The sequence below is a fragment of the Sceloporus undulatus genome, chromosome 1 (genome assembly GCF_019175285.1).
Source record: "Sceloporus undulatus isolate JIND9_A2432 ecotype Alabama chromosome 1, SceUnd_v1.1, whole genome shotgun sequence".
Lineage (NCBI taxonomy): Eukaryota > Metazoa > Chordata > Lepidosauria > Squamata > Phrynosomatidae > Sceloporus > Sceloporus undulatus.
In genome coordinates, this window is record NC_056522.1 from 106,439,275 (window position 1) to 106,457,316 (window position 18,042).

General features: G+C 41.0%; 1 protein-coding gene across 3 annotated transcripts in view; it reads left to right on the forward strand.

Annotated features, from left to right (window-relative positions):
* Positions 1-18,042, forward strand: part of FRK (fyn related Src family tyrosine kinase) — a 129,255-nt gene that overhangs the window by 85,151 nt on the left and 26,062 nt on the right. For all 3 annotated transcript variants that reach the window (XM_042445327.1, XM_042445326.1, XM_042445328.1), the window contains exons 2-3: positions 6,812-6,933; positions 13,524-13,687. In XM_042445327.1, the coding sequence (XP_042301261.1) occupies positions 6,812-6,933; positions 13,524-13,687 (286 nt within the window). The remainder of the gene's footprint in view (positions 1-6,811; positions 6,934-13,523; positions 13,688-18,042) is intronic.

Here is an 18,042-nt window from a genome sequence, read left to right on the forward strand (position 1 = left end):
AGCGAGAGTTAAGGCAACCCTATCATAGGTGCTTCCTGCACGACTAGACCTTACATAGTATTACGATGGTATCAAGTATATCTTGGTTAATTTGTTTTAAAAAGAATTGTCCATAAGACTTATAATGCACATGCCCAAAACACGGAGATTACAACTTCTCGGACAGGCCTGATTTCTCATTGAATGACAGAACAGGACCTCCATAAGGCTCATCTCTTGCATGATTTGCTAATAACTGCTTCCTAAAACTCTATCCTTTTATTTCAGAACTGCCATTCCAGAATAGATGGGCCAAAGGCATTAATACACACATCTGCCTGAAAACAAACCATAGGCAGTCATGATAACAATTCATCATAAAAAATCATCTTGCTTCTTCTAAACAGTTTGATGAAACTAAATCCATTCCAAAATGACAGAACGCATATCCTCACGTGTGCAGTGAAGCCTGGAGGACCATGGTAGTGTATTAGTTGATTAGGACCAGGGCAAATAACAAAGAGTCCAACTTCCATACAAGCCAAGAAACTTTTTGGGGGTTATTCAGAGGAGAAATAGCCGTTAAGAGTGTGGGTTTTGAATCTTCCTTTGTTGTTCCGTGCATGGAAGGCATCCAATTGAGTTGTTTGGGAAGGAGGACCAAAATATTCACAAAACGCTGGGATAATCATCGTGGGTTGTGTCCTTCCCTGATTTTTCATTAAAAGATGTGCCTGGTTTGGCAGTGTGAATTAATCATGTGAAAATCCCAGATAGACCCGGGCTAAAACTGCATAGTCTTGAACGGCGTTGAATAAATCTGCATCATCTCCATCTTCATTCAGGGCTGACACATATGAGCAAGAAATCACAGAGATGACACAGAGAGCATTCTATTGAAGTGGTGTGATCAACAACTGGAAATGCATCAGTGAGATTATTTGAAGGCAAATGTGGGAGTGAAAAACCTTTTATATGGAGTGCTATTGAGGAAGGGGGTTAACAAAACTCAGTTAGAACAAAACAAACACCCCCCCCCATTAATTTTTTTATTTAAGACACCGGAGCACGCATGAGGAAGGCAGATGAAAACTTTGTTGTAGTTTTGATTTTGAATGTTCCTTGCTACTTCAAAGAGAAATAAAAATTAATGTACACCATATAAAACACAGAGACATTGTGAAGTTGAATTAACTGCCAAAGATTTCCAGTTAGCTCCAGTTCTTATGTTAGTACTGAACATCTGGCTTTGCCAAAACCTGGGCAGCCTGTCTGATAAATCTTTTTGTTTTTAAAATGCAATGAGAAATGGTCAACGCTCATTGCAGGAGGGCAAAAACAGCCAGTAAACTAGTATGGCTATCACGAAGGCTGGCCATCACACAAAGAATTGTCTATGGGCTCGTTATTGCGCCGCTGAGTCGCGTCGGCAGAGTTATCAGGGTGTCAGGGGAGCAACTCCAAGCTCCTCCCGCCCTGAACCATTATTCCTTGAACCTTCTAAGGCCTGCTGTGATTGTTTAACGATTTTTGCGGATACACAACCTCTCGTAAAAGCGAACGGTCTAACGCCGACCCTTTAGCAGAACTAGGTTATGAAGGTCCAGAGCCTCGTGGACTAGGTTAACGGATCCATGTTTGGTTGGTGAGTACCGAGGTATGTGGAAAGAGCCTCGGAAGTGTTCGGAACCTCGACCTGCTCTTGACCCGGCCCTCGTGGGGTTAGCTGCCCATGGGGGGCCTGCGGTCACATCTTGTTTACGCCGGATAATTAATACATCTTTAAGTGAGGGATTTCATCGTACTTACCAATCGCGCCCATTAGTAAGAACTCGATCCTAAAAAAGCCCTCCCTTGACTCCCTGGTAAATGATAATTTAGCTGCCCGTTGCGCGTCTACATTTTGGGAAAGGGATCGAGAGGGCGGGCTGCGATCCAGCTTAAGGCGGTATTGGATGATCGAAACGGAATTATATGGACCCATTTCAAAGGCTTCGGGCGGTTCACGCGGGTGAGAAGGCATGGTCGCCTGGTCTGATGATCTCCGTTCTGGGCATTCGACAGGGGCGCGAAGCGCCTCCCTGTGGTGCCCCTGGACATCTCTAGCGGTTTCGATCCATAGACCCTGGCATCCTCCTGGGGCGCCCGCGAGCGTTGTGGAATCGGGGCACTCGTGCTCCAGTGGTTCGTCTCCTACCTCTCGGGGATTGGTCGTGTCCCAGATGTGCAGCTGGGATGCGTTTGCTTGAGGAGGCCCCTTAAAACCTGTGGTCCCTCAATGGGCCCATTCGTCTCCATGCCATTTAACTATTACATGAAACCACTGGGAGAGCTCCTCCGGAGACATGGGGCGGGCGTGATTCTAGTACGCTGGATGGCACCCAAATACTTCTCATTGTCTCCGACTGATGCAGTGGACTGTGGATGGGTCTCTCCTCTCCGTGGCCTGTCTGAAGTCAGTAAGGGCTGGCTTGAGGGAAACCCGACCAAAATGACTCCAGAGACAAAGGATGGGGTGGGCGGTAACGGTCTAGTGTAGGTCCTGGTCAGGGAAAGGCGGTGGTTCCACCTTTCCCTCGAATCCGGGTTGGTCACGCTCCCTGTGGACAGTGATTCTCCGGCGCAGTCTTGGTGGGTGCTTTTCGACTCGTCGCTTCAACTGACTGCTCATGTCGATATGCGCGGTCAAGAGCACTGGTTATCCAGCTTTAGGCTGATTCGCAGCTGCGGCTCCTACTGGCCCGAGGGACCAGAAAACTGTTGGTACATGCTATGTAACTTCGAGACTGGATTATCTGCCAACGTTACTCTACATTGGGTCGCAACCCTTATACCCAACCTGGAAGCTGCAAATAGTTGCAACCTATGGCAGCCGGTGTACTGGGGCGTGCGGTCCAGGAACAGCCATTCAAACCAGTTTTAAAAGATCTTCATTGGTGCCCATTTCGCTCCGCGCTCACTATAAGGCTGTTGGTACTCTACCTAAAAGCCCTCATATGGCTTGGCACAGGATCCCTAAAGGACCGCCTCTCCCATTTACATTTCGCTCGCATCTCAGAACGTTTGAAGCTGCAGCTATGTAAGGTGCCTAGGGCGAGGTTGCCTCCACTACTCTGACGGCTAGCTCATCCAAGCTGCCCCAGCCCTTTGGAATGCGCTGCCCACAGAGCTCCGACTCGTCACCACCCTGCCCAATTAGGACAGGACCCAAAACCTTCCTATTCCAACAGGATCCCCGAGTAAAAATACCTGTGGGCCTCCTCCTCTCTCGGTCTTCCACACGTGGCCAAGCAGTGGGCTTTGGGTCTTTACCGCTGCGGTTGTTTTTTTAAATAGTTTTATTGGAACTGTTTGTATTTTAATTATGTTGTGGCCGCCTGACTGGAGGAAGGGCGCCCATCAATACAAAATCTTTTATCTTATCTATTATTGATTACCATCTTTTAACTGCATGGCTCGTGATCTGGAATCCCCTGGGAATTGTAGTTTCTTGGTGGCAACAGCGCTCTTCGGGATGAGGAAGGGTAATATTACAAAATGAGATACCAGAATTGATTAAATGACGCCATGACAGTTAATTTAAAGCAGTGTCCAAACGCATAATTCTGCAGGCAGATGCAGCCACATCTTCTGGGCTGGCCTCCTAATAGTGATAAAACTGGATCTTTTGTTTGTGATACACTGCTTTTGGTGCAGTATTCTCCTGTTTCAAAGTCATACAGCTTTAATTTTCAGAAGAGAAAGTGTGTGTGTGTGTGTGTGTGTGTGTGTGTGTATGTGTGCGCGCGTGCGCACATGTGTATATAGTATTTGAACAGTGTGTGTGGGCGCAGCATTTCTGTGTCCCTCAGTGTACCCAAGATTATTTTTGGGGGGGGGGGGGGGGGTGCAATGTTTTGCCCACAAAAGTTTTCTAAGAGGAATGGGGGGATTTCATATCAGTATAGTAAAAGTTCCATGTGCATGTGTTTGTGATGTGTGCCTTCAAGTCATTTCCTACTAATGGCGAGCTTAAGGCAACCCTATCATAGGGTGTTTCTGGCAAGACTTACATAGCTATTTAGATGTGTATCAAGTATATCCTTGGTAATTTGTTTTAAAAGAATTGTTCATAGACTTATAAAGGCACATGCCCCAAAACATGGAGATTACAACTTCTGGAACAGGCCTTGATTTCTAATTGAATGACAGAATTAGACATCCATAAGGATATATTTTTTGCTGATTTTCTAATACTGCTTCCAAAATCTATCTTGGATTCCAGAACTGCCATTCCAGAAACTTAGAATGGGCAAGGCCATTAATACACAAACTGCCTGAAACATACATAGGCAGATGACTATAAATTCATCATAAAATCTTTGTTCTTCTAACAGTTTGATGATAATAATCCACAAAAGACTCAGAAGATCTCCTCAAGTGTGCAGTGAAGCCTGGAGCCAATGTAGTGTATTAGTTGGATTAGGACCAGGGAGATAACAAGTCCAAACTTCCATACAGCCAAGAATTTTGTGGGTTATTCAGAAGGTGAAAATAATCCCAGTAGAGTGTGGGTTGAATCTTTGTTGTTCACGTGCATTTGGAATGCATCCAATTGAGTTTTTTGGGAAGGAGGACACAAAAATATTCACCAAACCTGGGATAATCGATCTTGGGTTTTTTCTCCCTGAGTTTTCTTAAAAGATTTGCCTTGTTGGCAGTGTGAATAATCAATGTGAAGAGATCCAGGATAGACCGGGCTAAAACTGCATGTCTTGAACGTGCTTTGAATACATCTGCATCATCTCCATCTTCATTCAAGTGCTGACACATATGAGCAAAAGAACTCACAGAGATGCACAGAGATGCAGTTCTGATTGAAAAATGGTGTGATCAACAAAACTGGAATGCATTAGTGAGATTATGTTGAAAGGAGCAAATGTGGGAGTGAAAACCTTTTAATGGAGTTCTTGGAGGAAGGGGGTAACAAACTCAGTAGAAACAAAACAAAACACCCCCCCCCATTAATTTATTTATTTTAAGACACTCTGAGCACTCATGAGGAAGGGCAGGATGAAAACTTTGTTAAGTTTTTTTATTGTTCTTGCTACTTGCAAAGAGGAAATAATAATTTATTTAAACACCATATAACAGCACAGAGACATTGTGAAAGTTGAATTAACTGCCAAAGATTTCCAGTGAGCTCCAGTTCTTATTTTAGTACTGACATCTGGCTTTGCCAAAACTTGGCAGCCTGTCTGATAGAATCTTTTTGTTTTTAAAATGCAATGAGCAATGTAAACGCTCATTGCAGGAGGGCAAAAACAGCCAGGTAAACTAGTATGGCTATCACTACAGGCTGCCATCACACTATATAATTTACAGTTCAATACCACTTTAACTGCCATGGCTCAGTGCTATGGAATCCTGGGAATTGTAGTTTCTTGTGGCATCAGCGCTCTCTGGGAGAGAAGGGTAAATATCTAACAAAACTGCAGATACCAGAATTGCATAACATTGAGCCATGACAGTTAAAGCAGTGTCAAACTGCATTAATTCTGCAGTGTAGATGCAGCCACAATCTTTTGTTGCTGTGCCCCTAATAGTGATAACTGGATCTTTCTCTCTCTGTCTCTTTCTCTCTGGCCATTGATTTGTGAGAAGTCTGTTGAGCAAAAGAAAGAGACAAACAAATTTGAAGTCCATCAGATCTCCCTTGTCATGTGCTTGCTAATTTATCTTTTACATTCACTCCATCTCAAAGTATGCAGTGTAAGAACTAGATGTACCAGCAATTGAAACAGTCTGTGTGTGTGTGTGTGTATGTATGAGAGAGAGAGAGAGAGAAAATGAGAATGAGAATGAGAATGGGAACTCACATCGTGTTCTAAAAATAGGGCAAAGCTGCACAACCCCTTCAGCCTTGCCAAAGATGTGTCTATATATGAAAGAGGAAAAAGTCAAAAGCTGTATAATAATGTGTGTATGTCTGTTTCTCTCTGTGTGTAGGCAAGCAAAGGTGAATACTTGGAAAGAAATGTAAATTGCATTTGTATTTTGTCCTTATTTGAAAAACATTTTTCATACATTATGTTTACTTGTTTACACATTATGTTTACTTGTTTACACATTATGTTTACTTGTCCCAGGACCAGCTCTCCCATTGAACAGAATGTGGTTACTGCCTCTGGCAGGAGTTTTTGCATTTCAAGACAAAGCAGAAAATTGCTGGTTATTTGATTTGGCATTACAGCTTCCATCCCCATCCCCAAGAAATCCTTGAGGGATTTTATACCTCGTGCCCCATAATGAATTGGCTGGATTTCTGCACGTTGCATCTTGATTTGGGAGAGGCAGGGGAAATTTGCTGCTCCACTTCAACGAACCCTGAGCTATCCTTTGCTTCCTCTAGTATTTTAGATTTGTTTCTTTTAGACTGCATGTATACCCTTTGGCAAGAGCAGTAGGCATATAACCAGAGGTTAAACTGCTGCCCTCTCAGGATAGATGGTCTATATAGAGATTAAAAGCAATAAATTTCTAAGAATTCTTAATTGCAATTATACTTAATAACACTAGTATATTCTGTAATTAAGATAGGTTTAGTGCCCCTGATTTCTAAAATATCTCTGTAAATTTACTTGTTGTTTGCCCTCAGCTTGTGGGAAATTACCCAGCTAATGAACATCACACCATAAAGCTGGTTGTTGCAATATAATTTTTAGTGGCAAATTTAACCTTAGCAGCCAACTAATGAGATCATTATGTTTGTTATGAAACTGCTTCTCTGCTTTATTGTATGTTTAGCAGAAGGTTAGATTACTGATTAATTCTGCATATTTCATTCTTTCAGATGGTTTTTTGGAGCTATTAAACGAGCAGATGCTGAGAAACAACTACTCTACCGTGATAACCAGGAAGGAGCTTTTCTAATCAGAGAAAGTGAAAGTCAGAAGAGTGAATTCTCCCTTTCAGGTGCCATTATTTCTTTCTTTCTTTTGTTCTGGCAAATATTTAATACAGTAATTTTAATTTAATTTCTCCTATATTTGTTCATTTAAAATCTATAATAGCTTTCCCCAAATACGCAACAAATACCAGCTACCCAATACACTTTAAAAGTTTTTTCAATTGTTCATAAATATATATATGTAAATTATGAAACAAGTGTTTTTGAGTACCACTTGAAAAAAAACTCCTAGAAGGTGTTAGGCTGCATCTGCACTTAAAGTTAAAGTGGTATCAAACTAGATTTTTCTGCAGTGGCATAGAATCATAGAATCGGACAGAGTTGGAAGAGACCCAAGGGCCATCCAGTCTCCCTCCTTGGAGGTCTTTAAGCAGGGCTGGATGGCTATCTGTCGGGGATGCTTTGATTGAGTTCCTGCATGGCATGGGTTTGGACTGGATGGCCCTTGTGGTCTCTTCTAACTCTACAATTCTAATGGATTCTATGATTCTATGCACTGCAGAAATAATCTAGTTTGATACCACTTTAACTACCATGGTTCAATGATATGAAATTCTGGGAACTGTAGTTTTGTGAGACATTTAGCCTTCTCTGTCAGAGAATTCTGTGCCACAACAAACTACCAATTTCCGGATTTCCATAGCATTGAACAATGGCAGTTAAAGTGGTGTCAAACTGGATTATTTTTGCAGTGTGAATGCAGCCTGAGTAGCTCTAGGTAAGCACTGGGTATTTCTATTGGAAGATATGTCTTTATTCTTAATTTTATAGTGGTGTTTCCCATTTGAATCTTTAGGATAGTGAGAAACTGTAGGTGTATCTACAATGTAAAATCAATGAAGTTTGATACCACTTTAAGTGCTGTAGCTGCATTCTATAGAATCCTGGCATTTGTAGTTTTACATGGTCTTTAGCCTTCTCTAACAAAGCGTGCTGGTGTCTCATAAAACTATAAATCCCAGGATTCTGTAGGATGGAGCCACAGCAGTTACAGTTGTGTCAAACTGCATTGTTTCTGCAGTGTAGATGCATCCAGAGTCTATGTTCTGGAGATAACATAATAGGGTGGGAACAAAGGAAAGGGCTTTCTTATACAAATGGAGAAGAAATTTATATTAAGCAATTATTTTTCTACATTTTCACCCAGTTCATGGATACAAGATTAACAAAATCATGCTCATATCTTTTAACTTTTTCATCATTGGAAAGGAACCATAAGTGGCAAAATCCCCACTCCCCTTATTTAAAAATTATGATAAATAAATGCACTCAGCTAAATGCATTCAACTGAAAATACCTATGTTTGAAAAATGTAAATAAACTTTGGTCAGCACAAAAATGGTGTACAGAAGTACTTACGAACAAAAATGTGTAAGAAATGTACTGAAAATATTACAAGAAAACAGCATTCCAAAATATGTGTGAATTTCCATGTAAGTACTGTAAAAAAACAACACGAACTTGTCACAACCTAATACAAAATGAGAGAAAGTAAATTGCAGGTTTGGAGAAAGGCAACAACATCAAGACAGTGGTATTTTCATGCCCCTGTTCCTTAGTGGTTGGCTAATACCTCAACTCTTGGGGCTTATCCCCTTACCAGATTTTTTTAAATACATTTTTTTATTTCAGTAATTTTTTCCATATGGTAAACCATGGTTAGAGTTACTTATTGGTAGAGACTTTAAAAAAATACTTTGGTTTTTATTTTTGATTTTGAATTGTGATATTTTCCCTCATAGCAGGATGATTCCTACATGGTGAGGGATTGGACCAAATTGCCTTGGCAGTGTCTTCCAAATTTGAGATTCTATGTTTTGTATTGTTGTATGCCACTATGAGTGGTAAACATTTATTAGATATCTAATGTATAAACATCTGAATAAATAAATAAAATAAATAAATAAAAGCTAGTATTAGTAAATAAAACAGTTTGATTTGCAATGTCTGCTCCTCTCTTTAATATAAGCCTTATCATAATGTACTGTGAATAGTTATCTTGATGTTTTGAAGAGTCAGGTTTGTGCAATGAATATATCTCAGTGGCAGAATGCATCTCTCTATACGTATCTGTATAGCACACGTCCTCTAATCCTCTCTTTTCACCAAATGTTTTGTATGGATGAAATGATTTACCATATTTTCCAGCGTATAAGACTACTGGGCATATAAGACGACCCCCCCAACTTTTCCAGTTCAAATATAGAGTTTGGGATGTACTCACCGTTTAAGACTACCCCTCTTCCAACGCACACCAAATAAATTTTTTAAAAAGATCAGATTTGATTTCAATATAGTAATTTTAATTCAAATGCTTATGACATGCAGGTCCTTAGCAGGAAACCTTGTTGTACAGTCGGCCCTTGTCTTACGTGGGGGATCCGTTCCGGACCCACCCACCCCCCGCGTAAGGTGAATTCTGCCTATGCTCAAGCCCCATTAGAAACAATGGGGCTTGTATGCGGCAGCACAGCAGTGCAGCGGTGTGCCGCAGGCGCGCACACCCATTCATTTGAATGGGACGCCGCCGCCCTGCACTCCCCATGTGCTCCCCGTGGCTTGAGTGCGTACGCTCAAGACCGCATAAAGCGCACCCACGTATAACGCGGGCGCACTGTATACAAAGCCTGCTTGGATTGGTCAGCTATCCCTGCCTGCCCAGTGCTTCCTGTCTCCAAGACTATCAGAGCGGTAGCTGCTTTCATACGATCGCCGCATATGGTGGGGATGCGGCCGCGGCCGTTTTTGAGCTGCCCCCACCATATGCGGTGACCACAGATTCTCCAGTCCAGATCAGAAGTTTCAGCACCTGCCCTATAATATGACACCCGGTGTATAAGATGACCCCCGACTTTTGAGAAGATTTTCCTGGGTTAAAAAGTAGTCTTATACGCCAGAAAATACAGTATTCTAAAGAAAAGGGATATATTGTCCTTTGTTCTATTATTAGATACTTAGAAAACATTTCCTGTCTACAACATGGTCATTTCCCTTTATCTTCACACACAGATATACACATACATACACATTTATTCACAGTGCACTGTTATAGGTTGAGGAATCTAAAATACATTAATGCCGGGTATGCACCCTCTAGTGGCAGTAAACAAAAAAGAACATGCTAAAAGGAGTGCCATTTTGATAGATAATGTATGTTAAAGGAATGTAGTGTTACATAGGATTGCTGGTGATGACAAATGCAACATGTATTAACTTCGTAAACTACAACCCACATAGCAGTCCTACACAGGGCTGTACTCACTGTTGTCTTCATGGTTCCACCTGGAAAAATGATATGCAATCACAGCCATATTATTATGAACTACAGCAAGAATCCTTTATAGTGGTTACAAATATGTAACCTAGAGTTATACACTCATGACTGTTTTGTGTTCATGATTGCTATATCACACCTAATTTAGGAGCAATGTAGTGGCCATGGCAGTCCCCCAGTTCCAAAATGGGATGGGGCTGTCAGATTGGGGTTCACTGCATAACATCTTAACTACACTGGTTAAACATCTGTAGATCCCATACAAGTTTCTGGCCTAAGTGCAGAACTTTAGCATTTTGGTTCCTAGGCAAAAGTTGAGTGAATCTGCTGTTCTGCTGTGACTAAATAAAAATAGGATGTTTTCAGGAACAATGGAGTACTGTTTGCAAAGGATTTATGATGCACAGAAAGAAATAAAAGCCTGATTACAGTGGGGATCCCACAAGAAATCATTCACTGGACTTTTAGATTTAGATTTTACAAATTGCAAGCAGGATAGTTCTTATCCACAAAACAGAATCTCCATATTTAGAATCAACATTAAAAGTGTCAGCTCAACACTAGGGTCAAATAGCAAATAACCTTTCTGTTATATCTGAGTGGCTGGAGTTTAGGCAGAATGCTAGAATGCTTTTCTTCATGCTCACCTATGCCCCCTACAATCTATGCTGGGTAGAAAATAAGAAATACCCTAAACAAACATAACTATAGAACCAAGATCCTGTATATTTTTAACTTATCTATAAATTTATGTCATTTATAGCTATACCACAGTTGTGCAACCAATTATGTAGCTGGCACTATGACCTAGAGCTCATCCACTGTACAAATAGGTTGATTAGGTCTCCACCCACCAGGTCAAAAGTGAGAGAAATGACTCTCTGTACTTCAGCAACAATTGAGTGCACTATGGTTGACACTTATACATTGAGTCATATAATGATTTTTATTCTAGCATAGTGTGGTGAACCAATGTGGTGTAATGGCTTGGACTAGGACTATGGCAAACCAGGATCTGAACTCCTGCTCAGCCACAGAAACCCAGTGGGTGACCTTGGGGAAGCAATTCTCTCTCAGCCTCAGAGGAAGGAAATGGCAACCCCCCTCTAAACAAATCTTGCCAAGAAAACCATATGGCAATGTCACTTTAGGGACACCATATGCTGGAGGCAATCTGAGAGCTCATAACAACAAAACATATTGCCCACTAAAGGCTTCTGGCCAATACAAGTCAACCTCACGTATAAGTCGAGGGCAGGTTTTGGGGCCAAAATTATGGTTTTGATATGACCCATGGATAAGTCAAGGGTAAAATTTAGAGGCATGTTACAAAGGATCTAAAGGATGAAAAAAAAGGAAAACAATGTCAAATTATGGCAAGGCATAAAGACTGGGTGGATGAGAGAATGGAAGGGGGATCAGTGCTTCCATGATAGAGTATGCTCTTGCCTTTCACAAGAGGATGGTTTCTTTTTGTAAAAAAGAGTTATAGTACAGTACTTATATTGACCCGTGGATAAGTCGACACAGGTTTTTTGGGTCAGTTTTTTGACCAAAATTTCTAGACTTGTACATGAGTATATGCAGTAAGTCCTCAGACACAGGGCACAGAGCCTGGTAAAATCTCTGGAAATTCATGTGCGCTGAATCTTCATAGCTTCAATACTTTCTGTGCATTCTGGCCAGAGCAATGAAGTGAAAGGCATTGATAGAGCCATCCCTTCCACACATAGATGAAAGATGAATGAACAGGGTTTAGCCACTGAGAAGGCTCTCTCTCGTGTCCTTACCAAGCAAGTCTGTGAAGATGGTGGGATTGAGAGAAAGGAGTTTATCACATGGGATGAATTTCTCTTAATTTCTCTGTGTAAATTTACAGCGCTATGTAAATAAAGGTTAATAATAATAATAATAATAATAATAATGAAAGTGGGGCCAGAGCGCATTCACGTGAATTCAGTAGTTCAGTGAATTTACGTGAATTCGAATTGCATTCGAATTGACTTCTCATTGCCCGGAAATAGCTTGCCATTGGCAGAAACTGTGTGTGATCACCTCTCATGCAATAATGATTGCTTTTGGACTGACTTCTCATTGCTCGAAATTGTGTGTGGTAGTCTATCACGCAATAACATTAAACCCCATGATTGCATTTGGATTGCCATTGGATTATACTTTCAATTTCCCTTGTCTGATAATGTCCAAAGCCTTTTCCTGCAGATCTAAGAATTCTGACAGGTTTATGTGGGGAGATAAGGTCTTTTGGATTGTCTAGACCTGAGCCATATACTTCACACTCACAATATAGTAAATTAATTTAGGAGCCCACTCCCCACCCCCCACAAAAGGGATTGCTGTTTTTTCTTCTTCTTCAAACATTGGTAATCTAACCTTGCATCTTCTTTTGACTATCTTCAAATATTGGTAGTCCAAGTTTGCCTCTCCTTTTTTAGTGATAGCACTATGATTACACTTTAACTGCCATAGCTACACCTATGGAATCTTGAGAGTTTTGTGTGATACTAGAGCTCTCTGGCTGAAAATTCTGAATGCCTTCCCTTAACTCCAAACCCCAGGATTTCATGGGATGAAAGCATTCAGTTAAAATGGAATCATAACATTATAATTGCAGTGTGAAAGGGCCCAAAGTATCTCATCCAGAAGTACTCAGCTGCTGTCCTATGTAAAAACTGTGTTGTGGCAATCACAGCCAGAAGTTATTATTATTATTCTATTTATTTATATCCTGCCTTCTTCCCAGTACAGGGAGTCAAGGCGGCTAACAAAATTTAAAAGTCCAAGTTAAACAATATGAAACATTAAAAATACAAAGTTTAAAAAATAATTAAACAATTCAAATTATTAAAACATTACATTATTAAAATTTAAAATTTACAACTCATTAAAATAAAAACAAAACAGCACCCATGTCAATATGTGAAAGCTTGGTGGAAGTTCAGAATTATGCTGATAGTGAGGCTACAAGCTGTAAGACCTGTACCTGAGATTATACCATAAACCACTGAGTTCCTTGGGCTGCTGCCACACTGTAGAATGCATGCAGATTGAGACTGCTTTAATTGTCATGGCTCCAACCCATGGAATCCCTTTATTTGTGGGTTGTTGTGGCACCAGAGCACTCCGACAGAGAAGGCTAAATATCTCACAAAACTGCAAATCCCAGATTCCATAGCACTGAACCATCAAACTCCATTAATTCTGCAGTGCAGATGAAGCCTCAACATTCAGTTCCTAGGTTGGCTATCTCCTCACATTATACCTTTATGTGCCTGAAATTCCTTTCTTATTTTCATTTCCTAGTGCGGGATGGTACGACAGTGAAGCACTATCGAATCAAACGGCTGGATAACGGTGGCTTTTTTGTGACCAGACGGAAAACTTTTCAAACTTTGAATGATTTTGTCAGACACTATAGTACTTCCAGTGATGGGCTGTGTGTAAAGCTTGGGAAGCCATGTATAAAGGTATGGTTTATTCAGGACATTTTTCTTCCCTTTCAAAATACAGAGAAACTTTTTTAGATTTTCTTCTGATAAGCACTTAAACCTCTTACTGCCTGCAATTATTATTTTAGAAAATCATACGTGACTGCACCATTTCATTCTCAGCAAGTTGTGGTATTTTGGACAAATAACTGTGTTGTTGCAGGGGATGGGCTGAAGTGTGCTTGTTTCTGATTTATGAAGTTACAGGATAAAATAAATTTATATTGAGATGAACTCACCAAGTTCATAATTCTAGCTGTCTCTAAGTACTGCCTGAAAACTCCATCAGGTTCTTTATTGCGCTAAAAGCTTGTCTTGTTTTTCTAATCTAGGAATATTTTTATCTTTCAGGTTCTAAAAGAATCACATAACTATTACTTGGAGCTTTCAAGCTTTCTTTCTAACATGGCACACATAGGGCTTTATCACATGAGAGGGAAGCATCCTCTTCCCGTCATTTTTAATGACAGGAGGAGGACGCTTCCATTAAATCCCATTAAATTCCATTAAATCACCATTAAATCTCATCAGTATAATGCAATAATGGGATGATTTTCACATGACATTGTGCGACGTCACCAATATTGTGCCATTATCCTGTGAATAAAGTGGCAAAATTGTGCCACTTATTCACAGGAAAATCCTGTGAATAAAAAGCAGCAGGATTTTGCCGCTTTATTCACAGGATAACGGCACATTAATGGCAACATCGTGTGAAAATCATCCTATTATTGCATGATATTAACATGATTTAATGCCAATTGAATGACGGGAGGAGGATGCTTGCCTCCCCTGTGATAAAGTCCAAAGTGTGTGAATGTGTATGCTAGGGTGGGACACTGATCAGCATAGGGGAAAACCAGGATTGTAGCTACAGGGTGAGGTGAAGACATAGCCACCCCAAAAAAGAATTCTACCACCTCAAATGAAATTTGCATTCAGTTCCTTTTTTTTTTTTTTTTTTTTTGCATCGCAGTAACATAAAATCTGAGTAGAGCATTTAGAAATGGTTTCAAAGGGACAGGCAAAATTACCAAGGGAGTGCAAACACAGCAAATATGAGAGTTCTGAGTGTGGACCCAAACTGTTACATATGAACCTCCTGAAAGGCAAATAAAGGCACAACATTCAGTGTAATTGAGTATATTGTATAGGAATGGGGAGATACGTATCTTTTTGTATAAAGAAAATAGAACAATTTCCAAGGTTTTTTAAAATCATATTCTTGCAATGCATTTCTCCCTGAGAAAGGATAACATCAATGGAAAAGCACTGAAGAATTTATACAAACAGAATAATAAATAAATAAATAAATAAATGAGGTACAAATTGTGTCCACAATTACTATAGATGGTTTTCTTTGTTTTCTGTGGAGAACATTTATTTAATCACTGTTCTGTTGTTCAATTTTTTTGATAGGATAGATATTAATCTATTAGTACGTGGCTGGATTCTTATACCATCTCAGTTCAGGGTTGCCATATATCAGAAACGACTTGAAGGAACACAACCACAACTGCAACAACAACTGCAATAAGATTTTATGGTCCAAGAACATATGGAGAGTCATTATACTTTTTAAAACCTGCCATTCCTTTTATGAGTTTGTTGTATTTTAATTGCTCTTGATTTGACCCCAACTTATAGCAACCTTGTCTCAGTGGCACGGGGACCACAATGGTTCTGCCCTATGTCTTAAACCAGGAGTGCGCAAAATGTAGTTTTTGTGACGCTCTAGGGCCCTAGGGCTATTTTTTTTAAAGCCACAAAATGTCCTCTGGAGATGTAGGGGGCACTTAGATCATGTCCCCTCCTCTCCAGGAGAGGCCCCTTTTGAAACTGGAATTAAACTTTGTAAAACTGTGAGGAGCTAAAAAACATGGTGAAAATGGCTCCCACTGTTCCTAAGGGATGTTCAGGGACACTTGAAGGCAATTAAAAAAACCTGTGGTGTGGGGTGCATCCCCCAAGGTCTCCTATGGGAGCCATGGGATCCACCTAGCCTCCCACAGTTGCCCATCCCTGTCTTAAACGCCTAAGCACAGTCTGCCTCTTCACTCTCTCACCTCACAAATCCCAAACAGCATTGAAGGGTTTCCACCTCCCCCTCCCCAAATGTCTTCCTTCAGAAGTGCAATCCTATCTGGGAGATTGTCTAAACTTGCCAGAATATTACAGGCTGCCCCAGATTATTCTAATTCACCTCAAATTCACCTCTCCTTTCCTGCTGAAGACAATGAGTGGCTGGGGTTGTTGTGAGCTGGACAGCGCCACTGCTGTGGGTACAAGTTGCTCTGAGATCAGAACAAGGAGCTCAGCCTTGTTCTGGTTTCAAAGTGAGTCACAGGAGTTTTTCACATGAGTTGATCATGTGTTTATCACAGGAGTGTATCAATGATGTACTGTCCTTCCCGCCTGATCGCAGGAAGGACTTTCACACATGAACTGTAAGTGACCCATCCAGGAAGCACAAGTGAAAGTGTTCGTGCAAATCACTTTCACATGTAAGTACACTGAACTTGTCATTCAGCCACCTGGGAAGCACTAGTGAAAGTGATTGCACTAAACACTTTCACATGAAAGTGCACTGAAAAGCGCATTCAGCCATCAGTGAAATGTTATTTTCCTGTCATTTGCTTTCATTTTGTATTAATGGAAGAACCCGTTAATACCATTACACTTCACTGACAGCTGAATGACAGGTTCAGCATGCTTTCATGTCGAAGTGTTTACCATGATCACTTTCACATGGGTCACGGAAGAGGTAAGGATGTGGGAATGATCCCATCCCTATACTGTCCCTGTGCGATAATCTCCACAACCACAGAGCAACTCAGCAGGGATGCTGAGGGACCATTTTGCTCTGGATTTTCTGGAAAATTCAGAGCAAAGGATAAGTCTTGTTTATGAAGAAGAAAAGGTGGAAAGCCTGATTTGGGGTTTGGGGGTTGCATAGTTGTCACGATGAGTCCTTCTCACCCAACTATTCTTCTATTGTGGCAGCCCCATGGGTTTTGTCATCCCATCGCTGTCACCAAATTACAGTGTGCCTGCGTTTTATGTGGGTACGCTATACATGGCTTTCAGTATATGCTGAAAGCTGTGCAGGAGCTCACGGGGCGGCGTGTCCCATTTGGATGAATGGGGCATGTGCCTGTGGTGCATGCACGTTCCACCCTGCTGCCGCGCCATTGCAGGGACAAGTCCCATTCATTTGAATGGGGTTTGAGCATGCACAGTATTTGGCTTATGCAGGGTGGTGGTGGTGTCCGGAGCGTGTGATGAGAACCACCAAAACTGCTTATTTTCCCTTTTTAGAATTCACTTTCAGATGGTACCTGGTAGCGTGGTTACTTATTTCATATTTAGACAAGCTTGTAAGTAATTAATAATAAAACATTATTTGAAAAACAGTTTTAACAATGTTTCACTTGTTCAGTTGGTACATTCGCTTGTTATTGCTTCACTTTGTTGCACTTAGTTACACTTCTTTCTCTCTTTCTAGAGAACTCCAGTTACTCTTACTTAGGACCCTCATTCCATCCTCATCTACTGTTATCCTTCTGACCTTATTTCTATACTAGCCCTCAGGCTAACCTTATCCCTCTGGATATCAGTCCAGCAATTCCCTCACTTGGAGTGCTAAAATAGAACCAAGTCCCTCACTTCTGAATTTGTTCCCTGTCAGATCCTATCATAGAGATAAGTTGTTTCTTACCAAACTTTAGCTCTCATAGTCCCTAACTCTAGACTTTCACACAACCAGACCCTAACCGTCTGAAACCAAAACCCAATCTGACTCCAAGTGTCAATAATGGAATTCTTCTCCTCTTACTGGCCAACATTCTATTGTCTGTTGCTGGCTGACTCCTGATTGGCTGTAGCTAGCTTTTTCGGATTGGCTGTTGCTAGCCTGGCACAGTTCTGCCTGTTCTTTACAATGGTGTACACACCACATGGTCAAGCTGAGGTGGAATTTGGAGTATAGAGCTAATGTAGATAAGCCCTGGGTCTCATCCTTACATTCACCGCATTACTCCAAACTGAACCTACCACTTTTCATTCATTCATTCAGTCACCATCCACTGGCAAATTCACTCTTCGCCAAACATTTTACGCCTGTTACTCACTACACTCTGTATCTTACTTGCCATATTTAACCAAAATACAAAGACACAAATTATGATGAAACTCCCCTTTAGAGTCTACTATGGGAAGCAACTGTTCCATCCTGCTTCAATAGTATGGGACCTTCAGGAAGGCACAATGCTGTCTTCAGAGCTGAAAATGCCTGGTGAGACCCTTGTGAAAGTATTGTGGCCTTGTTCACTGGC